General features: G+C 38.6%; 1 protein-coding gene across 2 annotated transcripts in view; it reads right to left on the bottom strand.

The window, feature by feature from the left end:
• Nucleotides 1-1,059: 1,059 nt before the first annotated feature.
• Nucleotides 1,060-27,499, bottom strand: part of LOC133660644 (collagen alpha-1(XIV) chain-like) — an 82,021-nt gene continuing 55,581 nt past the window's right edge. For both annotated transcript variants that reach the window (XM_062064216.1, XM_062064217.1), the window contains exons 3-6: nucleotides 19,483-19,599; nucleotides 1,698-1,841; nucleotides 1,411-1,506; nucleotides 1,060-1,258 (exon numbers count right to left, since the gene is read on the bottom strand). In XM_062064216.1, coding sequence (XP_061920200.1) covers nucleotides 1,065-1,258; nucleotides 1,411-1,506; nucleotides 1,698-1,841; nucleotides 19,483-19,599 — 551 coding nt within the window. In that variant the 3' untranslated portion in view covers nucleotides 1,060-1,064. The remainder of the gene's footprint in view (nucleotides 1,259-1,410; nucleotides 1,507-1,697; nucleotides 1,842-19,482; nucleotides 19,600-27,499) is intronic.

Below are 27,499 nucleotides of genomic sequence, written 5' to 3'. Positions count from 1 at the left end.
CCTGCCCCCCCCACACATCAAACTCCCCCTCCGTGCGTCGGTTGAGGTGGGCAGGGTTGGGGTGGGGGGCGGGGTTTTTCCTTCTTTATTATGCATTTTCGGCCGGTGCGACTTATACTCCGGAGCGACTTATACTCCGGAGCGACTTATACTCCGAAAAATACGGTAAGTTTATGGATCATAATTTTTCTCAAAGTAATCGTTGGCTCTCACAAAGTCTGCATGATTTGCATTGTTGTTGGTGATGAAAGGATCTGCGTTTACTACCTGTACGTCATGTGATCACGTGACTGGCTAGCTCATTATCTCTCAAAATGTCTCCGGAATCTCAATGAAATTTATACTATTTTGATCATATCTATTTACTCGCAAACTTTGGAAGTCTTTCAGTGTCCTACATCAGATATATATGATAATAGCTTCAATATAGAGGCAACTTGTTTTACACTCTACTGCTACTTTAAAAAAGAACTCGCAGCCAAGTACAAAGGTGCGATCTATGAGACTCTCCCCTTCTCTGTTCTCTCTATGCTCATTGTGTGCAAAAAATATTTTCAATAAAAGGTAACAGTGCTGTTAAATGTTAATCAATTTCATGTGTAATTTATATGTATATTACATGTAAAACTAAAATTATTTATTTTGTGATATTTCTGGAAAGGATTAATTGGATTTGCATTGTTACTTAGGGAAATGTTGCTGCGGTTTTTTTCTGTACGATTCAGTCTTCGTGGGATGTACCTTTAGGAACGGATTACTAACAAAAACCGAGGTACCACTACACTAAATATTTGGGGAAAAAAGCAAGGGAAAAGTAAAAGGTATTTGAAGAACAATACAATTGAGTGTTCAATAAAAAATACATTTACAAAGTTGCACATGTCATTTCACAGCTCAAGGTTGTGCTATCATTTTCTACACAAGCAGAAACATTCCTTTTTGTCTCACATTTCCCTGAATTTGGAACATCATTTCATTGGCAGAGTATTAAAAGCTGCCTGTTCAAATAGGATCTTGGTTACAAGATGAAAATCCAGACAGTGTTGTCTGGGCGGAGGTCAAGTTTATAGAAAACCATGAAGACACAAGACACTTATTGTCGGAAATTCAGGTCGGAGCTGTCTACGCACCTTAGTGAATGATTTACCAACATGTGTGCACTCGTGCTCTGTCTGTGTGCACTTTGAAAAGGTACATTGTCTTGTCAACATGAAGCCCAAAGACTCAGCGTGGAAGTAGAAATCACAATCCCATCCAACTGTACAAGGAAATATGTTTTTGTCTGGCTTAAGAAATGGCCCCGGCAGCTGTTTTTGCTGCTTCAATTCATCTTATATTCATTTGAACACCACGTTACCTGGGCATATGGCCCCTTAATTCCCCTGGAAACTGTGTGTGCATTTATCTTACCTCCGGAGATCTCATTGACATCTTCAGGAAGAGTGAATGAATCAGTCAGACGCTGTGGCTGGGTTTTGACTCCTCCACCACCCTCGCCTCTCTCAGCTAGTGCACGCGGAACACAGCACAGACACACAATACAGTATCACTGAAGTGCAACATTAGATAGCTTGTTTGTGGGTATTTCAAAAGGTCTTGCAGGAGATTTGGGAGTTTAGTCAATAATCTTTCCGTTGATAGACCTGAGCCATGTCAAGAAATAGCAACGGAGCAATAGAAAAAAAAAGTAAACATACCTTTATGTCTGCCCTGCAGTGGTTTACTCTGAGTGCTACCCCTGACAGAAATTACACTGAAGATGTAGTCCTTGGACGGGTCGTAGTCGGTTATCAACACTTTACTGTCACTTTTTGATATGATGATCTCCCTCTGATGACCACCTATCAGAGACAAGGAACAAGAAAACAGGCCAAAGTTGAACTACCGTAAAGTACTGCTGCCAAATCTAAGAAACCTGAATATAAGACAACCCATCCTTTTCTAGACCTTTTCAGGGGAAAAAAAGCAAAAACAAACACAAAAATTAAAAATATTTTCAATTTCCTTAAAATTAACATCCCAACCCCTCCCCTATTGTTTGCTAACCTAAACTACAAAACCCAAAATCAGTGAAGTTGGCACGTTGTATAATTCGTAAATAAAAACAGAATACAATAATTTGCTAATCCTTTTCAACCTATATTCAATTGAGTAGACTGCAAAGACATAATATTTAATGTTCGAACTAAGAAACCAATGTTTTTTTTGCAAATAATCATTAACTTAGAATTTAATGGCAGCAAAAAAGTTGGCACAGGGGCATTTTTACCAATGTGTTACATGGCCTTTCCTTTTAACAACACTCAGTTAACGTTTGGGAACTGAGTAGACCAATTTGTGAAGCTTTTCAGGTGGAATTCTTTCCCATTCTTGCTTGATGCACAGTTTAAGTTGTTTAATAGTCCGGGGTCTCCGTTGTCGTATTTTACGCTTCATAATGTGCCACACATTTTCAATGGGAGACAGGTCTGGACTACAAGCAGGTCTGTCTAGTACCCGCACTCTTTTACTACGAAGCCACGCTGTTGTAACACGTGGCTTGGCATTGTCTTGCTGAAATAAGCAGCATCCATGATAACGTAACTTAGATGGCAAAATTGCTGAATTATAAAATACTGTATGTCAATCAAAGAGGTGGTTTGGGAAATAGAGGAGCAACGTGCATATATCTCAATATTCAGTGTTTTATTGTTGATAGTTAATATTGTAAATCCCATATTCTGTATTTTCATGTACATTCTGAGTGTCTTTTACAGTAAAAAAAATTACACATACCAAACCTAAAAAATTTTATGAACTTAAGTTTTTTTTACTGAATTATATGACAGTCAGAATGTACATAAAAATATAGAATCTTAGATTTACAAAAAATAACTATGAACAGTAAAACCCTGAATATTGACAATATATGAACGTTGCTCCTCTACTGCAGACCACCTCCTTAATCGACATATTTTATAATCGAGCAAGAACAACAAAGATGCAACAAACATGGCAGAATAAGCGCAAAGGATAAAAAACATCCACATATTCGATAGAATATCACTGTTTTGCAGAACTTTGGTGTAGAAATCTGCCTTTGTCTGACATTTGCTGCTCTGTAAACAAGCCCTGCCCACTCTGCCCCACTCTGTTCGCGCCAGGTCTGCATGAAGCATTTGTATATCACTCAAAAGTGCAGATTCTAACCGTTGGAATAATTTCTATAGTTTCAAAACATCCAGCGTGCTGCATTGAAATGTGTATCATGTTGTATTATGCCCACGTATCCCGGTTAACTGCCTTTTTTATGCTGTTTTGCAAGACCTGTGTCACGTGAATTCGAACTTAACACCTCATTGGCTGGTTCTGAGACAGGATCGATTGTTTCAGTGTTAATTTACCGGAAGTGAGTCTTGCTTTTTGAAACAGCTGATTTTTCAGCACTGATTTTTTTTTTTTTTTTACACCAAATTTTTATACACTGAATTTTTTGCACACTAAATATTTTTTCACAGATTTTTTTTTACACTGAATTTTTATAAACTGAAATTTTATACAGTGAATTTTTATACATTGAATTTTAAAACTTTAATTGTTTTAAATTTAATTGTCAGCATAAGTTGAAGTAAAAAAAAATCAGTTCCCAAGATTCAAATGCATAAAATTATGTTACATAAAATCAGTGTAAAAAAAAAAAGCTTCCATGATAAAGACACAAATTAACCTTCATAGAAAACCTTGTTGGCAAGCACGGAGGTCAGGTGTTTCTTGTTGTCGCAGTAGGAATAATGAATTCTTATTGTCAGAGAAACACCACTAAAGCAGAACAATTCAACACTGTTTGTCTCATCTTGAACGGGTTTGTGCTGAAAACAAAGTTTCCTTGTACTTGTGCAATGACAATAAAGACCTACCTGACCTAACCTTCCACCTCCATGGTTGACAGTAAGGATGGTCATATTCAGATTTCGCTGCCTCCAAACATGTCAAGTCGAGTTGACGCTAAACAGATCAATTTTGATTTTAGCTGACCACATTACATTCTAACAAGACTTGTCTGAGTCATTCAAGTGTTTGTTGTTCATGGATCTTCCTGAGTAGGGGAAGCTGCGGGCACTGCAAGTGTATTACTTGTGTTTTTCTAGGCAACTTTGGTCTGAGGACCCTTTGCTATAATTTACAAACTCATTTTGTGCAAATCTGGGATAATCCCTCACCTTTCTCACAACAACCCTTACCTCAGAGGTGAAATCTTGCAATTTGTGTGCTTAATGTGTATATAACTTCTCTGTTGGGAAAAGGATGTAATGTTATTTTTTTCATAGAAATTCTGAAGTGGTCATATATTTGTAAGGGTGTAAACTTGCAAAGTCAGCTGCGGATTAAATACTTATTTTCCGCACCGTACACTTTCCTCTGTCCCCCTAACTTTACAGTATTGATACCCTCAGGAAAAGAAGGACCAGTGAGTATCATTTGCATTCCAAAACTAAGATGAGTAAACTTAACGTCAGTGTTCTAATTGAAGGCTTTTACGTCCTTGCACACCTGCTTACTGTAGATCTGTTTGAAATGGAAACACATTCATTTGTCTGCATTAGGTGTAATCACCGGGTTTATGATTGGGAATAATATTTTCTCATTTGTGTTTCAGGCGGAGCATATGAGGTCACACGCCTTAATAGAGCAACAAATATTCATTTTGTTGCTTGTGGTTGTACAAGGTGATTATTGTCCCTTACATGACACACACACAAATAATGAGTACTTTGAAATATGAGCTAAAGCCTTCAGAAAGTCGAAAACTGCATAACATGCACCAAATTTGATGAAAAAATTACTATTAGTCGCGCAACAATGCATTAAAGGCCTACTGAAATGATTTGTTTTTATTTAAACGGGGATAGCAGATCCATTCTATGTGTCATACTTGATCATTTCGCGATATTGCCATATTTTTGCTGAAAGGATTTAGTAGAGAACCTCGACGATAAAGTTCGCAACTTTTGGTCGCTGATAAAAAAAGCCTTGCCTGTACCGGAAGTAGCGTGACGTCACAGGTTGAAAGGCTCCTCACATTTCCCCATTGTTTTCAATGCAGCGAGAGCGATTCGGATCGAGAAAGCAACGATTACCCCATTAATTTGAGCGAGGATGAAAGATTTGTGGATGAGGAACGTGAGAGTGAAGGACTACAGTGCAGTGCAGGACGTATCTTTTTTCGCTCTGACCGTAATTTAGGTACAAGGGCTCATTGGATTCCACACTTTCTCCTTTTTCTATTGTGGATCACGGATTTGTATTTTAAACCACCTCGGATACTATATCCTCTTGAAAATGAGAGTCGAGAACGCAAAATGGACATTCACAGTGACTTTTATCTCCACGACAATACATCGGCGAAGCTCTTTAGCTACGGAGCTAACGTGATAGCATTGGGCTTCAATGCAGATAGAAACAAAAGAAATAAACCCCTGACTGAAAGGATAGACAGAAAATCAACAATACTATTAAACCATGGACATGTAAATACACGGTTAATGCTTTCCAGGCTGGAGAAGCTTAACAATGCTGTTGCTAACGAAGCCATTGAATCTAACTTAGCAACGGGACCTCACAGAGCTATGCTAAAAACATTAGCTATCCACCTACGCCAGCCCTCATCTGCTCATCAACACCCGTGCTCACCTGCGTTCCAGCGATCGACGGAGCGACAAAAGACTTCACCCGATCATCGATGCGGTCGGCGGCCCGGAGACGGAGGAAGTCAAGGTGAGGTCGGCGGCTAGCGCGTCTGCTATCCATCTCAAAGTCCTCCTTGTTGTGTTGCTGTAGTCCGCCGCTAATACACCGATCCCACCTACAACTTTCTTCTTTGCAGTCTTCATTGTTCATTAAACAAATTGCAAAAGATTCACCAACACAGATGTACAGAATACTGTGGAATTTTGAGATGAAAACAGAGCTTTTTGTATTGGATTCAATGGGGTCCGAATACTTCCGTTTCAACGATTGACGTCACGCGCATACGTCATCATACATAGACGTTTTCAACCGGAAGTTTCGCGGAAAATTTGAAATTGCACTTTATAAGTTAACCCGGCCGTATTGGCAAGTGTTGCAATGTTAAGATTTCCTCATTGATATATAAACTATCAGACTGCGTGGTCGGTAGTAGTGGGTTTCAGTAGGCTTTTAATTATTATTAGTTACTTTGCAATGTTATATCCATCCATCCATCCATTTTCTACCGCGTGTCCCTCTCAGGGTCGCGGGGGGTGCTGCAGCCTACAATGTGTTGTTTTCCTAGTGTAAACCATTCGAGAATATTGAATATAGAATTTGCCAACATATTTCCACGGAATCAAGTGCTGAAACAAAAACTCTCACGTGTTGGTGACTCAGTATGTGCTTTTTAGGGATGTAACTATACCAGAATCTCACGGTATGATAATGTGACAGTATTGAGGCCACGGTACGGTATTACTGCAGTAATGTCAAAAAAATAAAAGAAGACTTGGTAACTATGGTATGTAAAATGAAGTGGCAGGAATGTTCAAATGTTCTAAACACAGACTGGATCTACTAAACTTGTGCGCAAAGTATTGTGTCTCTTAAGTGAGCAGAATAAGAATAAAGACTACAATCTACTTAGCATGTCTGTCTTCATGAATATGCAAAATATTCGCTGATCATTACAACTGAATACTGGGAGGAGATGATAATAATATAGTTACTTAAGGCTCGCAGTGTGATCTATCAAGGCTGAAAATTGTGCGTGCATACTGAATTACGCACACGGCTGTGAGAAAGGAGGCGATCGTGCTACAAAGACAGACAATAGAAAGAGAATGCGCCATCCTACGCATGTTTGCCAACATATTTGGACTGTTCATTAATAGTATTACACATTTTTCTATTCGGCAATTTCATTTTATAATTTTATAGCTCTTTGATGACTTAAGGGGCTGATTAAAACATATTCAATTGATGTGTGTCAGTGTCTCCTACAGTTTTTTTTAAAATGCCGTTCGTATTGTATATATGTATTATTATAATATATCTCCTCCATATAAAAATGTCTTACAATATGCATTTTCTTGCGCTCGGATCATTCCAGACACATGAATGCTGTTGTGATGGGCCATCATCTCGCTGCAAAGCGCATCTTCAACAAGCACAAAATTGTTTCGGTTGTCTTGATTTTGATTTATTATTGTATAAAAGGTGATACAGATTATAGGTGTGTGCTGCTAGTTCAACAAAATCGCACATAGGTTGGAGAGCATAATAACTGTATATTGTTTTTGTTGTATTGTTTGTCTGTGCATGGTGCAATCGTGCCCCCCCCCCCCCCCCCCCCCCCCCCCCCTCTCGGTGAGCTGTGGAGTCCCCCAAGGCAGTATATTGGGACCTTTACTGTTCCTAATATACATAAATGACATGTCATCGGCATGCAACTGTGAATTGTTTTTGTTTGCGGATGACTCTGCCCTGCTGGTATCCGGCAAGGACAAGTCACAGGTGGAGAAAATCCTCAGTGCTGAGCTGTGTAGAACTTGCACCTGGCTCGCTGACAACAAGCTATCCATACACTTGGGTAAAACAGAATCCATCCTGTTTGGGTCCCACATCAACCTTAAGAAAGTCAATGACTTCACCATAAAAGTGGGTGACATTGTTATCACCAGGAAAGATGAGGTCACCTACCTAGGTTCCATTCTAGAGGCTAACCTTTCCTGTGATAAAATGGCAACCAAGGTAATCAGAAAGGTTAACCAACGAACGAGATTTCTCTACAGAATCTCCTCTCTGGTCAACAAAAGCACCTTGAGGATTCTGGCGGGAACTCTCCTTCAACCCTTTTTCGATTACGCATGCACCTCCTGGTACCCTAGCACCTCCAAAACCCTCAAATCTAAACTCCAAACATCTCAGAACAAGCTAGTCAGGTTACTTCTAGACTTCCACCCCAGATCCCACCTCACTCTTACCCACTTCTCTAAAGTGGGCTGGCTCAAGGTGGAGGTCAGAGTTAAACAACTTGCACTGAGCCTAGTCTATAAAATCCACTACACCTCCCTGATACCGAAGTACATGTCAAACTACTTCCTTAACGTAAATGACCGCCATAACCACAACACCAGGGGGTGCTCTACTAACCACGTTAAACCCAGATTCCGAACTAACAAAGGTCTTAACTCATTCTCTTTCTATGCCACATCAATGTGGAATGCGCTCCCAACAGGTATAAAAGAAAGGGCATCTCTATCCTCCTTCAAAACCGCACTAAAAGTTCACCTCCAGGCAGCTACAACCCTAAACTAACACCCTCCCCGGATTGCTAATCATCAAATGTAAACAATCAAATGCAGATACTTTTTCTTATGCCTTCTGATCTCTCTCTCGCTCTCTTTCTCTCTCTCTCTCTATATGTCCACTACTTGCTGTTCATATCCTACCCCCCACACCCTCCACACCCCTGATTGTATATAATGTAAATAATTCAATGTGATTATCTTGTGTGATGACTGTATTATGATGATAGTATATATGATAGTATATATCTGTATCATGAATCAATTTAAGTGGACCGCGACTTAAACAAGTTGAAAAACTTATTCGGGTGTTACCATTTAGTGGTCAATTGTACGGAATATGTACTTCACTGTGCAACCTACTAATAAAAGTCTCAATCAATCAATCAATGTGCGCAATATTTTTTATTTATTGCCCATTTTTTGTTTTTTCGTTGTTTTACTTTTGTAACTGTATATAGATTGGCAGTACTGAAGTGGCAATTCGTTGCAGCCGGTCTGTGCTCTTTTGATGTATTTTATGTCCTCTGTATTCTTTGATATTTTCCTCTTGTTTTCCTCTATTATTGTGGCTTTTTTGTACCTGCCCTGCAACCACATAATTTCCCAATTGTGGGATGAATAAAGTCTGTCCTATCCTTTCCTAACATGAATGTGAAGGGAAAGGGGTGTTCCCATGGACACAGCAAGTAGTACACGCAAAAACCTCATTTAAAAAGGACGGTCTACACTAGTTATCAATTGTACACACAGAGTCTGATTTACTAAAGGATTGTGTGTACTAAAACACGTGGAAACCCGATATCACACGCAAAGCTGATCTACTAAACGTGTGCAAAGTGGATTGCGTCTCTTAAGTGTGCAGAATGAGGCGTGCAATCCATTAATTAAATAATTAATTATTAATATGCAAAGTGCTTCTTGGAGAAGATGCAAATTTAATTATTTAGCATGCGCAAGTTGATTAATGAACGCTCCTCACGGTTTTGTGAGCACTATTTTGCGTTTTGTGAGCACTATTTTGCGTTTTAATTATCATATAGAAAGCTGGAACGCAAATGGCGTGCGACTAAACTTGAGGTTTTCCATCAAGCATGGTGTGATAGTTTAATAACTTATAAACGCATGCTTACCTCAGCTAAAGCTAAATATTACTCAAATCTCATCCACCTCAACAAAAATGATCCTAAATTTCTGTTTAGTACAGTAGCATCGCTAACCCAACAAGGGACTCCTCCCAGTAGCTCCACCCACTCAGCAGATGACTTTATGAATTTCTTTAATAAGAAAATTGAAGTCATTAGAAAAGAGATTAAAGACAATGCATCTCAGCTACAACTGGGTTCTACTAACACAAATACGACTGTATATACGACGGATACCGCCCTCCAAAATAGTTTCTCTCTCTTTGATGAAATAACATTGGAGGAATTGTCAAAATGTGTAAATGGGACAAAACAAACAACATGTTTACTTGACCCAATTCCTGGGAAACTTATCAAGGAGCTTTTTGTATTAATAGGTCCATCAGTGTTAAATATTATAAACTTATCACTTTCCTCTGGCACTGTTCCCCTAGCATTCAAAAAAGCGGTTATTCATCCTCTACTCAAAAGACCTAACCTCGATCCTGATCTCCTGGTAAACTACCGGCCGGTGTCCCACCTTCCGTTTATCTCGAAAATCCTCGAAAAAATTGTAGCACAGCAGCTAAATGAACACTTAGCGTCTAACAATCTCTGTGAACCTTTTCAGTCCGGTTTCAGGGCAAATCACTCTACGGAGACAGCCCTCGCAAAAATGACTAATGATCTATTGCTAACGATGGATTCTGATGCTTCATCTATGTTGCTGCTTCTTGATCTTAGCGCCGCTTTCGATACTGTTGATCATAATATTTTATTACAGCGTATCAAAACGTGTATTGGGATGACAGACTTAGCCTTGTCTTGGTTTAACTCTTATCTTACTGACAGGATGCAGTGTGTCTCCCATAACAATGTGACCTCGGACTATGTTAAGGTAACGTGCAGAGTTCCCCAGGGTTCGGTTCTTGGCCCTGCACTCTTTAGTATTTACATGCTGCCGCTAGGTGACATCATACGCAAATACGGTGTTAGCTTTCACTGTTATGCTGATGACACCCAACTCTACATGCCCCTAAAGCTGACCAACACGCCGGATTGTAGTCAGCTGGAGGCGTGTCTTAATGAAATTAAACAATGGATGTCCGCTAACTTTTGGCAACTCAACGCTAACAAAACGGAAATGCTGATTATCGGTCCTGCTCAACACCGACATCTATTTAATAATACCACCTTAACATTTGACAACCAAACAATTAAACAAGGCGACTGGGTAAAGAATCTGGGTATTATCTTCGACCCAACTCTCTCGTTTGAGTCGCACATTAAGAGTGTTACTAAAACGGCCTTCTTTCATCTCCGTAATATCGCTAAAATTCGTCCCATTTTGTCCACAAGCGATGCTGAGATCATTATCCATGCGTTCGTTACATCTCGTCTCGATTACTGTAACGTATTATTTTCGGGCCTCCCTATGTCTAGCATTAAAAGATTACAGATGGTACAAAATGCGGCTGCTAGACTTTTGACAAAAACAAGAAAGTTTGATCATATTACGCCTATACTGGCTCACTTGCACTGGCTTCCTGTGCACCTAAGATGCGACTTTAAGGTTTTACTACTTACGTATAAAATACTACACGGTCAAGCTCCTGCCTATCTTGACGATTGTATTGTACCATATGTCCCGGCAAGAAATCTGCGTTCAAAGAACTCCGGCTTATTAGTGATTCCCAGAGCCCAAAAAAAGTCTGCGGGCTATAGAGCGTTTTCTATTCGGGCTCCAATACTATGGAATGCCCTCCCGGTAAAAGTTAGAGATGCTACCTCAGTAGAAGCATTTAAGTCTCATCTTAAAACTAATTTGTATACTCTAGCCTTTAAATAGACTCCCTTTTTAGACCAGTTGATCTGCCGTTTCTTTTCTTTTCTTTTCTACTCTGCTCCCAACCCGGGGTGGACCGCTAGCCTGTCCATCAGATGGGGACATCTCTACGCTGCTGACCCGTCTCCACTCGGGATGGTTCCTGCTGGCCCCACTATGGACTGGACTTTCGCTGTTGTGTTGGACTTTCACAATATTATGTCAGACCCACTCGACATCCATTGCTTTCGGTCTCCCCTAGAGGGGTGGGGGGGATTTACCCACATATGCGGTCCTCTCCAAGGTTTCTCATAGTCATTCACATTGACGTCCCACTGGGGTGAGTTTTCCTTGCCCGTATGTGGGCTCTGTACCGAGGATGTCGTTGTGGCTTGTACAGCCCTTTGAGACACTTGTGATTTAGGGCTATATAAATAAACATTGATTGATTGATTGATTTAATATGTTTGAAAAGCATGTGCAAACTGACAGTTCTACCTGGGATCGGTGCTCACGCTGCAAGGACAGACAGACAGACAGACACACGAGTGTATAATTGTAAATGCACAACACGACTGCTTTTAAAATGGCCATAAAAGGTGGTAGATGTTTTCTGCTTGTTTAAAACCACACAGATGACATAAATGTGCAGAAAAAAAGTGTCTTTGTGGCAATGCCCAATATAGTACATGCAAAATTGTCATTTAAATAAGGCGTTCTGCACCACTTTACAATTACACCCGCAGTGTTAGTACATCACATGCAACAAGCCCACTAATATTACACGCCATTTTATAGATTGTACATGCTGTTCAGCGCATGGTATTTGGATCTTAGTAAATCAGGCCGCAAGTGTTTCAAGTAACATGCAAATATTTTTTAAATAAACATTTTGAAAAACATAAACGTTTCTTCAGAGTTCCTCGAGAGGTAATCAAAAAGGGCGGAAGAGTGCAAGATTTTACGAAACAACGAGAAAAGCAGCTGACACTCCAGTCCAAGTGAGCAGAGTTGAACAAAGCATGAGTTTGCATTGATCACTTCATTAAAGGTTTGTTTGATATATTTTTAACGTTATTTCCCATTTAAGTATTATGTTTAATATTATTTGTATTTTTTTACACAGCGACTCGGACAGTCTAAATAAAAGAAAGCAAATGTAAGCAAAACCCAAAAGAGTTAAGCTTTTACCAAAGGCAACGATCACAAATGAAGCTTTCAGCACATACACAATGTTGACATTTATAGTTATATTTTGTTAAAGACTCGTAAACGGCACGTGCAACAGAAACAAACATGGCAGTCGACGCGAAGCTAAATCATGAAATGCAACCTTACCCGAGCAAAAACGATGCATTTTTATCGGGGAGAGTCTTGATACCAATTTCCTTAACCCAGCCACACACAAAGAAGTTGTAGGCCTTTTCATCTGTTTTGTTGTGTAGTATGGCGCCTGGAACACAATAGTTCAATATGTCCGGGAACGCAACTGACATATAATCCTTGATATCACTCGACAAATCTTTTTTTGATAAAGTCTAGGGATCTATTACATTGCATAGTTGGATTTTTTGCTCGTATCTGCTTTTTGCAGGAAGATCTTTTGTACTCAGATAGTTACAGTACAACAGCCATCTTGGCTTAGTTGACAACCACTGGTTTTCACTTTTGGGAAAATGTCACATGACGGAATACAAGTAATAGTTTTCTGATCTGCTTGCCCTAACATCGGGGGTCGGCAACCCGCGGCTCTAGAGCCGCATGCGGCTCTTTAGCGCCGCCCTAGTGGCTCTCTGGAGATTTTTCAAAAATGTATGAAAATGGAAAAAGATGAGGGGAAAAAAATCTATTTTTTTGTTTTAGTATGGTTTCTGTAGGAGGACAAACATGACACAAACCTCCCTAATTGTTATAAATCACACTGTTTGTATTAAATATGCTTCACTGATTCGAGTATTTGGCGAGTGCCGTTTTGTCCTACTTATTTTGGCATTCCTTGAACTCACCGTATAGTTTGTTTACATGTATAACTTTCTCCGACTTTCTAGGACGTGTTTTATGCCACTTTTTCTGTCTCATTTTGTCCACCACACTTTTAACGTTGTGCATGAGTGCACAAAGGTGAGTTTTGTTGATGTTATTGACTTGTGTGGATTGTTAATCAGACATATTTGGTCACTGCATGACTGCAAGCTAATCGATGCTAACATGCTATTTAGGCTAGCGATATGTACATATTGCATCATTATGCCTCATTTGTAGGTATTTTTGAGGTCATTTAGTTTCCTTTAAGTCCTCTTAATTAAATGTATATCTCCAGACACATGTAATATAGCTTTCAATTTTTTGCGGCTCCAGACAGATTTGTTTTTGTATTTTTGGTCCAATATGGCTCTTTCAACATTTTGGGTTGCCGACCCCTGCCCTAACTGAACAAGGGATCATGGGGGATTTAGTTTTTGAAAACAAACAATATAACAAGCTGAAAAATGTTTGTTTATTTCAAGTATTTTTTCAAAATACGTATTGAGGCTATGAAGGGTTTTATCTGACTACTTGATTATTCAGACAAACTGATCATAAGAATACTCGATAAAAAAACGAAAAAATGATAGCGACAACCCTTAATGAGTTTGACTGCATAATTATTCACCAACGAGCCAAACAAAATTTGACACTTTAATAAAGAAGGTGAGAAACAATTGGGTTCAAGAATCAACTCGAAAGAAAGTACAAAGGTGGTGTGAATTATAATTAATCTCTATAAAAATGTTTTATGTGTTAATATTTTTGGGTGTCTGGAAATAAATCATTGGATTTACATTATTTTGTATGAGGAAATAGCTTCAGATTTTATACGATTCGGTCTTCATTTGACTTTTGGTACGGGTCACTAACGCATGTATGCTTATCAGACGGACAAATTGAAAAAATATTCATCATCTATAGAAAAACCCTTGAACAAAACAAAGATCCGTCTGTAAAAGGAGAACATGGACATGTCGAGGTGTTGTTAACCATGTAGAGAGCAGGAGATATGGAAAGGACACCGTGGAGGAGCCAATATTTTTACTGCATGTGCTGAGTGCCAGGGAACCACTGCGGCACTCTCACTCCCTCGCTGAGAGAAAGGAAGTGACCATAAATTTGACTTTTTTATTCTTTTCTACGCCATTAAACGCAGCACGAAATTGTCAGACAAGGCTGCTCTCGCCATGGGTTGTTTGTAAGGGGGACATTTTAGGTTACAACGTGCTTATTCAGACCCACTTCTTCACTTTTACAGCAGCTGAGTAAGAATTATCTGCTGCCTTGTTTCGCCACCGCATTAATACGCAACAATTGCAGGGTGGGCAGCATCATTAGTAAAGAAGTTTATGTGACAAACAAGTACTGCAGAGCAACTCTGATTACATGCTTTAGGAGATGTAGATGGCAAGAGGGTGACCAAGCAATATATTATACAAGAATGTCATACTTGACATTGCAACACTTGTCCACTGTTTGCAAGATGCAGGGTGAGACAATGCTGTGTGTGCAGCTTCTTGAGTCTTGATCATTGACTTCATCAGAACTCATTAAAGGGGACCTATAATGAAATTTTGACACTAGTATTAAACAATGCCAAAGCATCAAATCATAGGGTAATAGCATTTTGGCATGAGACTCTGTTTGCGAGGTTCTCAGCCGGAAGGGGAAGAGCTTATACCCCTATGCTTCAGGCTATGAGGAACAACAAAAACGGTACGATAAAGTTTTATTTTCACCTAATCTTGGAATGTGCTAATATTAACACTGATGTGCAGTAACATAAATGCTGCTAAGAGCAACATTTTTAATGCACTTTCTGAATCAATCGGCGGGTGTGCAGGTGTACCTAATGTTGTGACCGGGTGAATTTATGCAATGTCCATGAAGTTTATTTTCTAGTTAATAGTGGTGACGACTTCAAGACATATATTGAAAAGTGTACATTTTAAAAGATAAATTATGATACTTTTGGAGAGGCTGTGGCGTGATTTCATTTGTGATCTGGGAACGCCTCCGGAAACTTATGTTTTCTGAGCTCACTATGTTCACTGCTCGCTGTACATATCCTACGAAGTCAGACCTACACTGTTTCAATGTCCATTTCTCAGATGATATTATTGTTGATGACTGAAGTGCTGATATCAACCAAACCTAACCCCCCCGCCCCAGCCCCCTCCACATCCCACCGCCCGGATTGTAAAAAATTTAAATAATTCAATGTATATACTCTGATGATTAACTTGTGTGATGACTGTATTATGCTGATAGTATATATTTATACCATGAATTGATTAACGTGGACCCCGACTTAAACAAGTTGAAAAACTTATTCGGGTGTTACCATTTAGTGGTCAATTGTACAGAATATGTACTGTACTGTGCAATCTACTAATAAAAGTCTCAATCAATCAATCAAAAACAAACATCTTGCAGACAGACTCAAAAAACAGGTTATAAAAGTGACCGTGGAGAAAAAATTACCCAAATTGTACACCAAAGTATATCTAATAGAGTCGTAACTATTAGGGATGATTTTTGATAAGAAATTATCAAGTTCGAGCCTATTATCGAATCCTCTTATCGAACCGATTCCTTATCGATTCTCTTATCGAGTCCAGATAGGTTGTTGTATATGGAAAAAACCACACAATATTTGGTTTAACAAAAGCTCACTTTTATTATATAAGAAAAAAATAAAATCTAATAAATAAATAAATATTGACTGTTACCCCCCTAAAAAAATAAAACAAAATAAATAAATATTGACTGTTGTTACCCAAAGTATATTAAGTGGGATTTTTCAGAAAAACAAATATATACAGTAACACAAAAACAAGCTGTCTCTGTGATCACTATAGGTGTATAAATAATAATATAGTGTTAAATAAAATCAGTCCCTTGGGCACAAAACTGAAAATAATACAGCTCTCCAAAAAGTGCACTTCTGCTGCTATTTGACATAACTGTTTGTTATGATGCTTTGACATTTTTGCACTTTATTTCTTTATTGAAAGAAAATTCTATGAAGAGAAAAGTTGTTTGCAAATGTGGTTACAATGCTAAAAAATGAAAAGTTAAAGCTAAAAAAAGAAATACACTTTATTGAGTTAAAATCTTTCTTTATAGGGGGAAAGATGTGATGTTATGAGCTAGGGAACATAACAACTACACTACCCAGCATGCAACGGGAGTGACGAGCATGCGCGGTAGCCCCGAAAAGTGTTGTTGCATGTCGTCACCCCTGAAAGTAAACGCCAAGAACTCAGCCAACACGCCTCGTCTGCATTATTTATAATTAGACAGACAACACATATACAGTGTGATTTTGTTTTGTTTACAAGGAAAGAAAAACAAAAGTTGAAAAAGGGAGATCATGTCATATATGTTGTATATATATGTATGTGCTGCGGTTGCTTTAAGAACGTTGTGACAGCTGCCGTAAAGGAGGTGCGGTGCTAGCCTGGTTGCTATGTTTCCGGTTGGTCGTAAAAGTGTTCGTCATGTGTTTGTACCCTGCTCAAATCTCTCAGTAAAGTTATTCATTGGATTATACCTTTTGTTTTGAACTTTATTATTCCATTGTTTTTCCTGCTTTCCCTATCTGCGCCTAATGACTGAGCTACGTGACGTAAATTCTTGTGATGTCTCAAGGGGCATTTCTGGTCGGGATGGGATTCGTTCCGAGGGATTCGAATAAAGAACCAACTCTTTTTCTTTACTATAGTGGTCTCGATAACGGGTACCGGTTTTCAAAAAGGGATTCCAGTTCGAGGACTCGGTTCTTTTCTTATCGAACAACCGGGAAAACCGGTTTCGAGTATCATCCCTAGTAACTATTACTCGATATATCGATTTGTATTTTTAGGATTCAACTATTTCGATATGTGCTCGACAAGTTGGCCTTTGGGAAGATAGGTATCGATCCAACATTGTTTTAAAAGGTAATATATCGATTTTATCGATACTAGAAAAAAAACAACATTGGAGTAAAGAACGGCAGACCTTATATAAAGTTTAGCATTTTAATGATAAGGATGTTAAACATTACTCAAGTCAGTCTGCCCGACGCCATTAGTCATCCAAACAAAAACGGCGCATACCGACGGTGGTCGAGAGAGGTCACAAAAAATGCAAATGTCATAACACAATTATTTAAAGCTGCAACAGACACAACGGAAGTGAGAGCGGACCAAATTTTGCCGACGGACCAAGCTGAGGCGGAATGCTGAAAACGCTGTAATGCACATTGTATATTAATATTATTGAAAAAGTAAAAAAATGTTTTTTATGACTGAGAAAGTGGTCACACTTCACTTAATTTTCCATATTCGTTCATCATATAGTTTTCAGTTTTCCGCCCAGCCATAGTGGTCCATCGTTGAAACTTGTCCACTGTCACTTCGTTGCGTCTCTATATTGTTGTGTTTTGGCTTACATTTTTGTGTTATGACTTTATATCATTGTGTTAGCGTTTGTATTTGTGTGGCTTTTGCAATCATGCTATAGCTGAAAGTTATTGTGTTGGGACGTTTACATTTATTGTAACTTTTCTCAGCTATCGTAGCTATTTATTCAAATGAGAGTACTAGCAGGTCAAACCACTGCTCATGTAATCTGAAAATATTTAGTTGTACCTAATTTCTCTGTTAATTCAACCTAAAGATTTGTTGGTTGCACTTTGTTTTTCATATTGATATTATATTATGTTTATGTTGAAAAACAAAATCAGAAGTACTAGGGAAATCGACAGGTAAAATGTTGGTTAATGTACTTTTATTGAACATTTCTTGAATATTGAAAATCAGAGCAGAAAAGGTTTCCTCTTGTTAATCAACCTAAAGTGTTTGTTGCACTTTATTCAAATAAGATGTGACTGCATTGTCCATTAATTGTTGTTTACTTGCTTGTTTGTATCCAAAGTTCATTTCTACCTAATTCCCTAACAATAACTAATGGGAATATAGGAAACGTCACTTGCAGTGTCCAATATCCAGTGTTTATTCCACAGTCACACTGGTGATTTGTTAATGTAAAATGCTACTGAATCGATTTCAAATCACTAAATAATTTTGAATCGTATTGTTCTAATTAATCTAATATCATCCCTGAATTCTATCAACAGCATCAAAATATGACTTGAATCGAATCGTTACCCTCCCAATTTTTAATATATACAGTATTATCTAGACCACAAAGAAGTGTTTTAAAGGGGACTTATTATGCGAAATCATCTTTTCTTACCTATTGGTACCTGTTTTTGTATATTTAGGATCTGTATAAGTCACAAAAATGTGAAATCAAATGGCAGAGATATGTATAAAACAATCTTGCCTTCCTTCATTCTTCCTCCAAACGAGCCGTTTGGAATTTGCCCAATTTGTGACGTTTTTCCCAAGTGTGACGTCAGCATATATTTCCATATATGGTCGGAGTTTATTCGAAGGGCTTTGCGTGAATCCGCCATTGTCGTCCAACGCTGTAGTCAATAAACTCCTTATTTTACTTTATCCTCTTGTTGTGGGGCAGACTGGCTCATGCATGTAGATGCATCCTCTGCTGTTGCCATTTGTAATACAAATTAGCGTATTGTTCTGAATTATATTTGTCAGTAGACTCGATATGGAAGCGTTAAAAACTACAACATGGCTGACGAGGAGCTGACAGTTAAAGTGGAGGCATGTGAATAAGACCGCCCACAAAATGGAGCATTCTGAAGAGACAGTCAGAAAGCGGCTTCAATATGGTCTGTAAAACATAATCTATCCAATGTTTTGACCAGAGAACAACCATTACATGTTATGTAGACAACAGTAAAGTGTTTTGAATGTATAACAAAAAGTCATAGTACCCCTTTAAATGTAGATTAAAATCATGAAAGATGCTACTTTCCATACTTTCAAACGTACTTACAGATAACATGCAGTCTTAAATGTCCTTTTCTCAAACTTGGAAGAGATGCAGAACCGAGATTTAGATTGCCATGTTTCTCAACAGTGTAATCCCTTGGGAGGACTTTAGATAAGAAGCAAATGACATTATCCATCCTGACATACAGAAAATTTAAGTAATAATGAGATATTCTTCCTCAAAGTGGAGTCATTTCCAATTTGCATAGCACATTTTTTTCCTCTGGTGGTGACAGTTCTGAGAGTTTTTAAATGTGCATTTATGGGAATTGTCTTTTACAATAAATCCATCCTACCTGGTATGCTGTTGTAGAGGAACAGGTAACTATCAAAGTCTCCTTTGGGCTCCTTCCAGGCAACAAGCAGGGTGTTTGAGTTCACTGCTTTGAAACGCAGCCTCTTTGGAGCTGGAACTGAGGAAACACATTCAAATCAGCGATTGTACCATGGGAAATTAATCATGAGCCGATTAACCATCTAGGATATTAATTAAAGTGCTCCTAGCCAACAGGGAAAACAAGTAAGTGTCTGAGAGAACCTAACAGAGACAAAAAGATAGATGATGCATTCCCAGGTTGAAATGACGGCAACGATGTGCGAAACATTTCAGACAAAGACTTGTTGTTGTGGCCCTGCGATGAGGTGGCGACTTGTCCAGGGTGTACACCGCCTTCCGCCCGAATGCAGCTGAGATGGGCTCCAGCACCCCCCGCGAGCCCAAAAGAGACAAGCGGTAGAAAATGGATGGATGGCTGGACTTGTTGTGTCATTAACACATTTTGTTTGCATTGCAACACATTTGACTTTAGGAGGGACCCAGCACACACACCACAGGTGACACATTTGGGAAACCTCAGACTACTGATTCCGGTCAAGGGAATCAAATCTGTGTCACTTCCATAAGCCGACATGCCTAACTGTTGGTCTACAGAATGTCCCATCTACTGTAAAGTACAATGCATGGCAGTATTGTTTTGTGAAAAAAAATAATGTTAAACAATGTAGTACACATCCAGATTATGAGATAGTTTGGATCAAATGTGATCCAGAGAAAGTTTACAACTTCACACAATTGATACACAGAAATACAATGTTAAACAAATCACAGCAGGTAGTTTTGCTGTATTCAGCAATAAAAACTGTTTGGACACAAAGTCACCTTTCTAGCTGAATTGGTATTTTAAATGAGTTTTAATGAATATGAAATGTTTTGAGTTGCTCTGATAGTTTTTTTTTGATAGGCATCAACTTTGATGGTTTATTACATAATGCAACAAATTGTTACATTTTATTTATATATTATAAAATGTGTCAAATCTTATTACAACAATTACATAATGCATTGTTGCGTGACTCTGCCAGCCGAGGCACCAAAAATAAATACAGTGTCAACCAGCTGGCATCGACTTTTGTGATTAGCATTGAAAAGCAATAATCGTTTTTTTGCCGATCACATACTTTTTCACGATGAAATTGGCCGATACTGATCAATGGCCAATCCCTACACTGTACCAATGTTGGAAATTATTATACAAACAGGGATTCCCATACATTAATTTATTTGTGGAAGCACACCACAAATACATTTAGACCACCACAAACAAATATAACATTAGATGTTTGCCTTTGCTTATAAGCACATTATATCTATCGAAGGAGGAGGGATCAGTGTTGCCAACTTAGCGACTTTGTATACTTAGCGAGTAATCAGAGCCCTCTGGATAGGCTTTTTCAAAAAAGCGAATAGCGACAAATACAGTGAGGACTTCTGGACTCCCTGAATCGAAAGCACGTATCGCTAAGTACTGCTACCGCCCCCTTACCTCTCTGAAAGTCCTTAGAGCAGTGGTTCTTAACCTTGTTGGAGGTACCGAACCCAACCAGTTTCATTTGCGCATTCACCGAACCCTTCTTTAGTGAAAAATAAAATGTTTTGTTTTTTTCAAATTCAAGACAAAGTTATGTTTTTTTACTGGTGCACAAAATGAACCGTGCATGAACATCACCTTGTTCAAAGAACAAAACCAACACAGTGCATGAACTCACAACAAATTACACACCTGCAAATCAGTGGGACTTCTGCTGTTGCCGTATCCATAATACGCCGATAGGGAGAAGTTTTTATTTACGCGATGAGTCGGGTGTGTCTTGACCTCCGCGGCGGAAGCTCCGCCGAACCACTGAGGCCGACTCACCGAACCCCTAGGGTTCGATCAAACCCAGGTTAAGAACCACTGCCTTAGAGGCTGCTTTGTCCTGTGACATTAAAAACAAGGACGAAAACAAGACAGAAGAAACATTGTGGTTCTAAACATATTTGTTTTGCTTCTTATGTGTTTCACTCACTTTTTCAAACGTGTCATCGACAATTATGCAAAATCGACGATTGTGTCATGTTATGTTATGTTATGTTATGTTATGTTATGTTATGTTATGTTATTTTCATTTATTATGCGCCCCCCAACCAACTGTTACCTCAGGCCGGGGCGCAGGCCGAGTGGAAAAATATAAATAAAGTTGATTTGATTTGATTACATCAGTCCACTGTCTAACTCACCACTGACACAAATATTTTGCAGTCCTGTGGGAAACACGGATCCATGTTTCTGCACCAAAATGTAATGGGTTCTTGCAATACACAAATGCTACCTTCATGTGTTCTTACTAATGAACTCAACTAAAGAAAAATACATATTGCCTTTAAACTTAATGCAGGTATGAATAGTTTAAAACCATGACTTTTTCATACCCAACTATGGTTTCAAGGAGGAGACAGCTAGTTCATATTTTAGTTAGGGTTCTTGTCCTTCATATGATCTTTTCCTAAGCACACGCTATTCGATTACTGAGACAGAATGCAGTACTGCAGTTTTTCTTCACTGCAGTCCTCAGGTAATCACATCACGTCAACTATAAAATACTTCAAATGTGTCATACAAAAGTGCATAATTACACTTCTTCACAATAAGACTATGAATAATTCACCGCAACCGAGAATATTGTCACTCTGGTAGCGTTTGGTGTGTGTGCTTGATAGTATTTGAATGGAGCTGGCAGGAGATTAATAACTGGATGATCATTTCGACGATAACCTCTAACTTCCCTTTGCATGTCAAAGAACGCACCCTTACACACAGCGAATTATAATTAACAAATGTGAAAATTGAATGAGACGGCCGTGATGCTCTGTAATTCTGAATGTGTGTCAAGGTCTGTACATTGAGTCGATTCAAGAGGCAGTAAATATGATTAATGAATATGGATATAATAAAACTAATAGCTGTGCCTGCTGACTGAATGTGAGGGTCTCCTATTTAAACTGCTCTTCACAGGTCAGCACATTTGCCACCTACAAAATATTAACAACACTCAAAATTTCACTCTCGTCCTCTCCATATGCCAAGATGCATTTGCAAGCTGGTGGGAAAAGTGCAGCGAAACGACCAAGATGGATGAGACTTTTGCCTAATAAACAGTGGTTATATACAGTATGTGCGTGTGGTATATAGCTCAGTCATATATTTCACCAACTACAGCTTTTTATTGGCAAGAGTTACATCAGTGGAAGTGGCCTCATCTTGCTCATGACTGAGCCGAGCATAAACCTCATGCCATGCTGTAAAATGAAAGACCATCTTCTAAGAAGAACTTTGGTGACTATTGCTTAGCGGCATTTTGTATAGTAGTCAGAGGGGTTTATGAATGGACTTACACAAACAGTACAAAGGCCCATTGTGTGGGGATAATTAAACACATGCCTTCAAAAACAATATCTAGCATGTGTTTGTCTCGCTGTGCGGCGCTATTCATTCAAAGGTGTTTTTTTAAAAGGAAGTCAATAAGCGTAATCTTCAAACTATGCAGGAGGGTTGAACAACTAAAAAGAACGTTTTCTGTCATTTCTGGTGGGTCAGTAAATGTTTGCTTTCTAATCTACTAAAGGTATTTTTTATGTATTCATTAATTTGCTTCCACTTAACGCTTTCCTGCACATTCCTTCACCAGCTCTTCTCTCCAAGTTGTCTTTAGAATTCCTCCATTGTTGCACTTGATCGTCTTTGTTTAAAGGGTCCCTTGTTAACCATTCTTTCCGTCTGTGCTCAATGCCTCTAAAGTTAAACAAAGCTTTCTTCAAAAATACAAAGGTCAGGTTCATGACCATCAAAATATGTGTTATTATTATTATTGATTGTGTTTTGCTTTCAGTGGATTGATCCAAAAGAAGAACCAGCCTTAAAAGGGGAACTGTACTTATTTTGGAATATTGCCTATCATTCACAATCATTATGAGAGACAAGAAGACAGATGTATTTTTAATGCATTCTAACTTGTAAATAAACGTATATAAAATCTGCTTACAATGGAGTTAATGGGAGGTCCTCTAATCCACCCACAAAGCCCTCTAAATAACCATCCAAAATGCTCCAACAATACTCCATTTACATGTCGTGACCTGAATACTGACCAATTTATTAGTGATATTATTATTATAAGCGCTAACGCAGACAAACTAATTTTAGCGGTGCATTTTCACAGAGAGCAAACAAGCTTGTTGCTCCTATGTACATTAACGTCTTGAGCTGGTGAGCTGCTTTTCGCCTCAGAGCTTGTGGAAGTTAAGTCTACATCATAAATAATGACTTTCATCTTGATAGTAGAAGGATGAAGACATCATCTGACAAGTTGGTAAACTCTGGCATCCAATTTAGCCTCGGAAATGGCGAGAAAGACGCTTGGTTCTACCCCCTTTTTCTTTGTGAGGATTATATGTCATTCTTCATCTAAATGGGAATATATCAACATTCTAGTAATTGGCATCCTAGTGACAGCAGACATAGTACAGTAAGTGATGTTGTATTATGTTTTGGGCTTTCATGAAGTCTGGAGTGAGTAATAATCAGTGAGGGAAAAAGCGAACAATTTTGAAATGTATGCGCCGCCGTATGCTTAAAATAATCAAAATATTAAAAATGATAAATGGGTTATACTTGTATAGCGCTTTTCTACCTTCAAGGTACTCAAAGCGGTACTCCTTTAAGACACCCAGGAAGACTCACATTATGAGTTTAAATATTTGGCCATTACCTGTAGTTGTCAATGTTAGGGAAGGAGTTTTTTATAATCAATTTAGTTAGTAACAATGCTTAACTTTTTTTACACCTGTGTGACAATTAAAAAGGTTATCATCAAGTACATTATGTTTTTTTATGCTTAGTTATACAATAAGCCTTAGTGTTTTTACGTATTACTGATAACCCTCCAATGGGCTCACCACCAACAGAAGGGGTCGGGTGCAGTGTGAGATGGGTGGCAGCAAAGACCTGGGACCACAACGCTCAGATCATTAGCTTAAGAAGATACCGTAGCTGTGGGGGCTGTGGAATTTCTCTACACTGCAGTTAAGAGTACCCCCACTTTTGGATTTTCTGAAATGGGGGGGCGCCATGCCAGTGGGTGTGAGTCTGAACATGCTTTATCAGTATCATGCAGTATCACGCTTCAAACCTTGCTTCGAAAAGCTGTGCACTACAAAACGTGCTCATTGTAGCCATTAACCCTGACATCCTCGTTTTGATTAAAAAATGTTGGGTTCATTTTTGTTTTGTAGGTGTAAGTGTTTCATTTATCGGGCTCCAACTTTAATGTTACTAATTAATTTGAATGTATTATTATTTATTGAGTTTATTAAATGTTATCTTTGAAAATCAAATGGTTTCAGTCAGTTAAAAATGTTTGTAGTTAAAATAAGGATTTTTTTTTTCAGGCAAATTGCTGCTTTTCTTTTACAGATTAAAACAATGATAATTAAGTTGTTCTTTGTTGTACTTTACGTGATCTATATTTTTATTTTTTTGTTTTATTTAAAGATAAGGATGATACAATGCGATGCATAGGTGTACTTATAACAAATTATACTATTTGTAGTCGCGGTGGGGAGTGAAGATGGATGGGCGCAAAATGTTTTTTTCATCCTAGGGGGGCGTAACAGAAAATAATTGAGAAGCACTGACCTACGGAAACCTTGTTACGACATTTACTTCCTCAGCTAGTCAAGTTTGATTATTTTCTCAGCGCTCAGCGAAGCCGACTCAGGCGGGGCCTACTGGAGTACCTAACTAAACCTTCAAATCACAATTGTGTTTATTTGTTTGTCTGAGTGTTTTAGCCTTGTTCTTTAAGGTGGAAAAAGCCACATAAGAGATTGCTTATTTACAATTGGACAATCTATCGACTGTGGACACAATTTAACAAATCAGATTTGACTTTAACAATACTTTGTTCAAGACAGCCTGAAACATATTTCACATTCAGGGCTCCACTGTTCCATACACTGCTGCTAGTGTGGCTAAGAATGTGACAAGATGGATGACAGTAAACGGAAAGAGGATGTGTACTTCCACCTCATTCATCGTTTTGGATATGGTTATGCTTTCACCTCATTGGTTTCATTGACTTCACTATAACTAGAATTATTGACCACGACAAAGTCACTGATGCAGGAAAGTCTTCTCCGTACACGTTTACTGCTTGAATGGATGGATTGATCATTGCAGACACACAAAAATGCACTCTGCATTGTTGCTCTAGAACCTGAAACATTGTAATTAGATAATAGACACAACCAATTACAATAAATGTTGTATAACCTGGAAAAACAACAAGAACACCCATGCAGGACAGTACATTTTTAGCTGCTTTACAGTGTTTGACTATTAGAAACACATAGTAGTTCATCATCAAAATGAAAATATGGCACTAAATATTACTTGACTTGCTGTTATCTGATATAAAAGGCATTTTTACTCCTGCTATGCTGCTGCTTTCACTGCTGCAATGTAAAGTATTTTTACTTGCACCCTCTGGGGGCCGAGGATGGAACAAAATTAAAATGACTTTTTCCAATTCCTCCTAAGGCAAACATATGTTACTGTCCTGTATGCTGTGGACGTTAACAATAGAAGTCGCTCATTAGAATCAACAAAGCGTGTCTGAAAATTTTGAGCATGTTCGCAACATTTTTATCAAGTTGCATCAATTAGAAAAATTAGAAACTTGGTTTACAACAATACACACCTTTTGCATAAAGTAACTACCACACCTACTACCAACTCTGTCATTGCTGGATTGTTAAATCATAGAATGCAACCATCAAAGTTGGACACAATGTCTTCTGTTCTATGAATTGTATTTATTTTAGAGTCAAACTGTCTCCATCATAAAACATTTTGTCATAGTTAAGTGTTAAAATTACATACATATAAAGTACTTGTAACCCCTCTATCCATTTTGTAAAGCATTTATTATACTCAAGTCACAGGTGAGCTGGAGTCTATCCATGCTTACTTCAACAAGAAGTGAAAGTAGTGAAGTGAAGTGAAGGGAATTATATTTATATAGCGCTTTTCTCTAGTGACTCAAAGCGCTTTTACATAGTGAAACCCAATATCTAAGTTACATTGGGTGGCACTGGGAGCAGGTGGGTAAAGTGTCTTGCCCAAGGACACAACGGTAGTGACTAGGATGGCGGAAGTGGGGATCGAACTTGGAACCCTTAAGTTGCTGGCACGGCCACTCTACCAACCAAGCTATACCGCCCCAAGTATGGTATAATAAAAGTAAAATCAAGTTTAAAAAAAACAACTCACCATTTAAAGCAGAGATCTGAGACCTACGCTACTTAAGGGCCGCTGGAGATAAAGTCTGGATGAGGCTGAGCCACACAAAGTATTCACTTGAGACTCACATATTACCCATGTGACTAAATTAGTAAACTGCTTCTACCAGCAAGCCAAGGTAGGCCTTAAAGTCGTTATAAATGTATAATTTTGTTTCAATCAATAAATCAATCAATGCTTATTTATATAGCCCTAAATCACAAGTGTCTCAAAGGGCTGCACAAGCCACAACGACATCCTCGGTACAGAGCCCACATACGGGCAAGGAAAAACTCACCCCAGTGGGACGTTGATGTGAATGACTATGAGAAACCTTGGAGAGGACCGCATATGTGGGTAACCCCTCCCCCTCTAGGGGAGACCGAAAGCAATGGATGTCGAGTGGGTCTGACATAATATTGTGAAAGTCCAGTCCACAGTGGATCCAACACATCAGCGAGAGTTTCAAAAATTGTGTTCCCAGGAGATGGTCGGAGACAATGCAGCTTGCTTAAAGGTGGTTGCTATTTGGACTGTCCAATGTGTTTTTGTTATGTTATTATGTTTGGGTTTTCACCGTTATTGTAGTTAGGGCCTGATCTACTAAGATTCAAATACCACGCGCTAAACCTCGTGTGCAAACTATAACATTGTGTGT

Source organism: Entelurus aequoreus, linkage group LG11 (genome assembly GCF_033978785.1).
Source record: "Entelurus aequoreus isolate RoL-2023_Sb linkage group LG11, RoL_Eaeq_v1.1, whole genome shotgun sequence".
NCBI classification, from domain to species: Eukaryota; Metazoa; Chordata; class Actinopteri; order Syngnathiformes; family Syngnathidae; genus Entelurus; species Entelurus aequoreus.
Note: the sequence above shows the minus strand (reverse complement) of the source record. Positions and strands in the feature narration are given on the sequence as shown.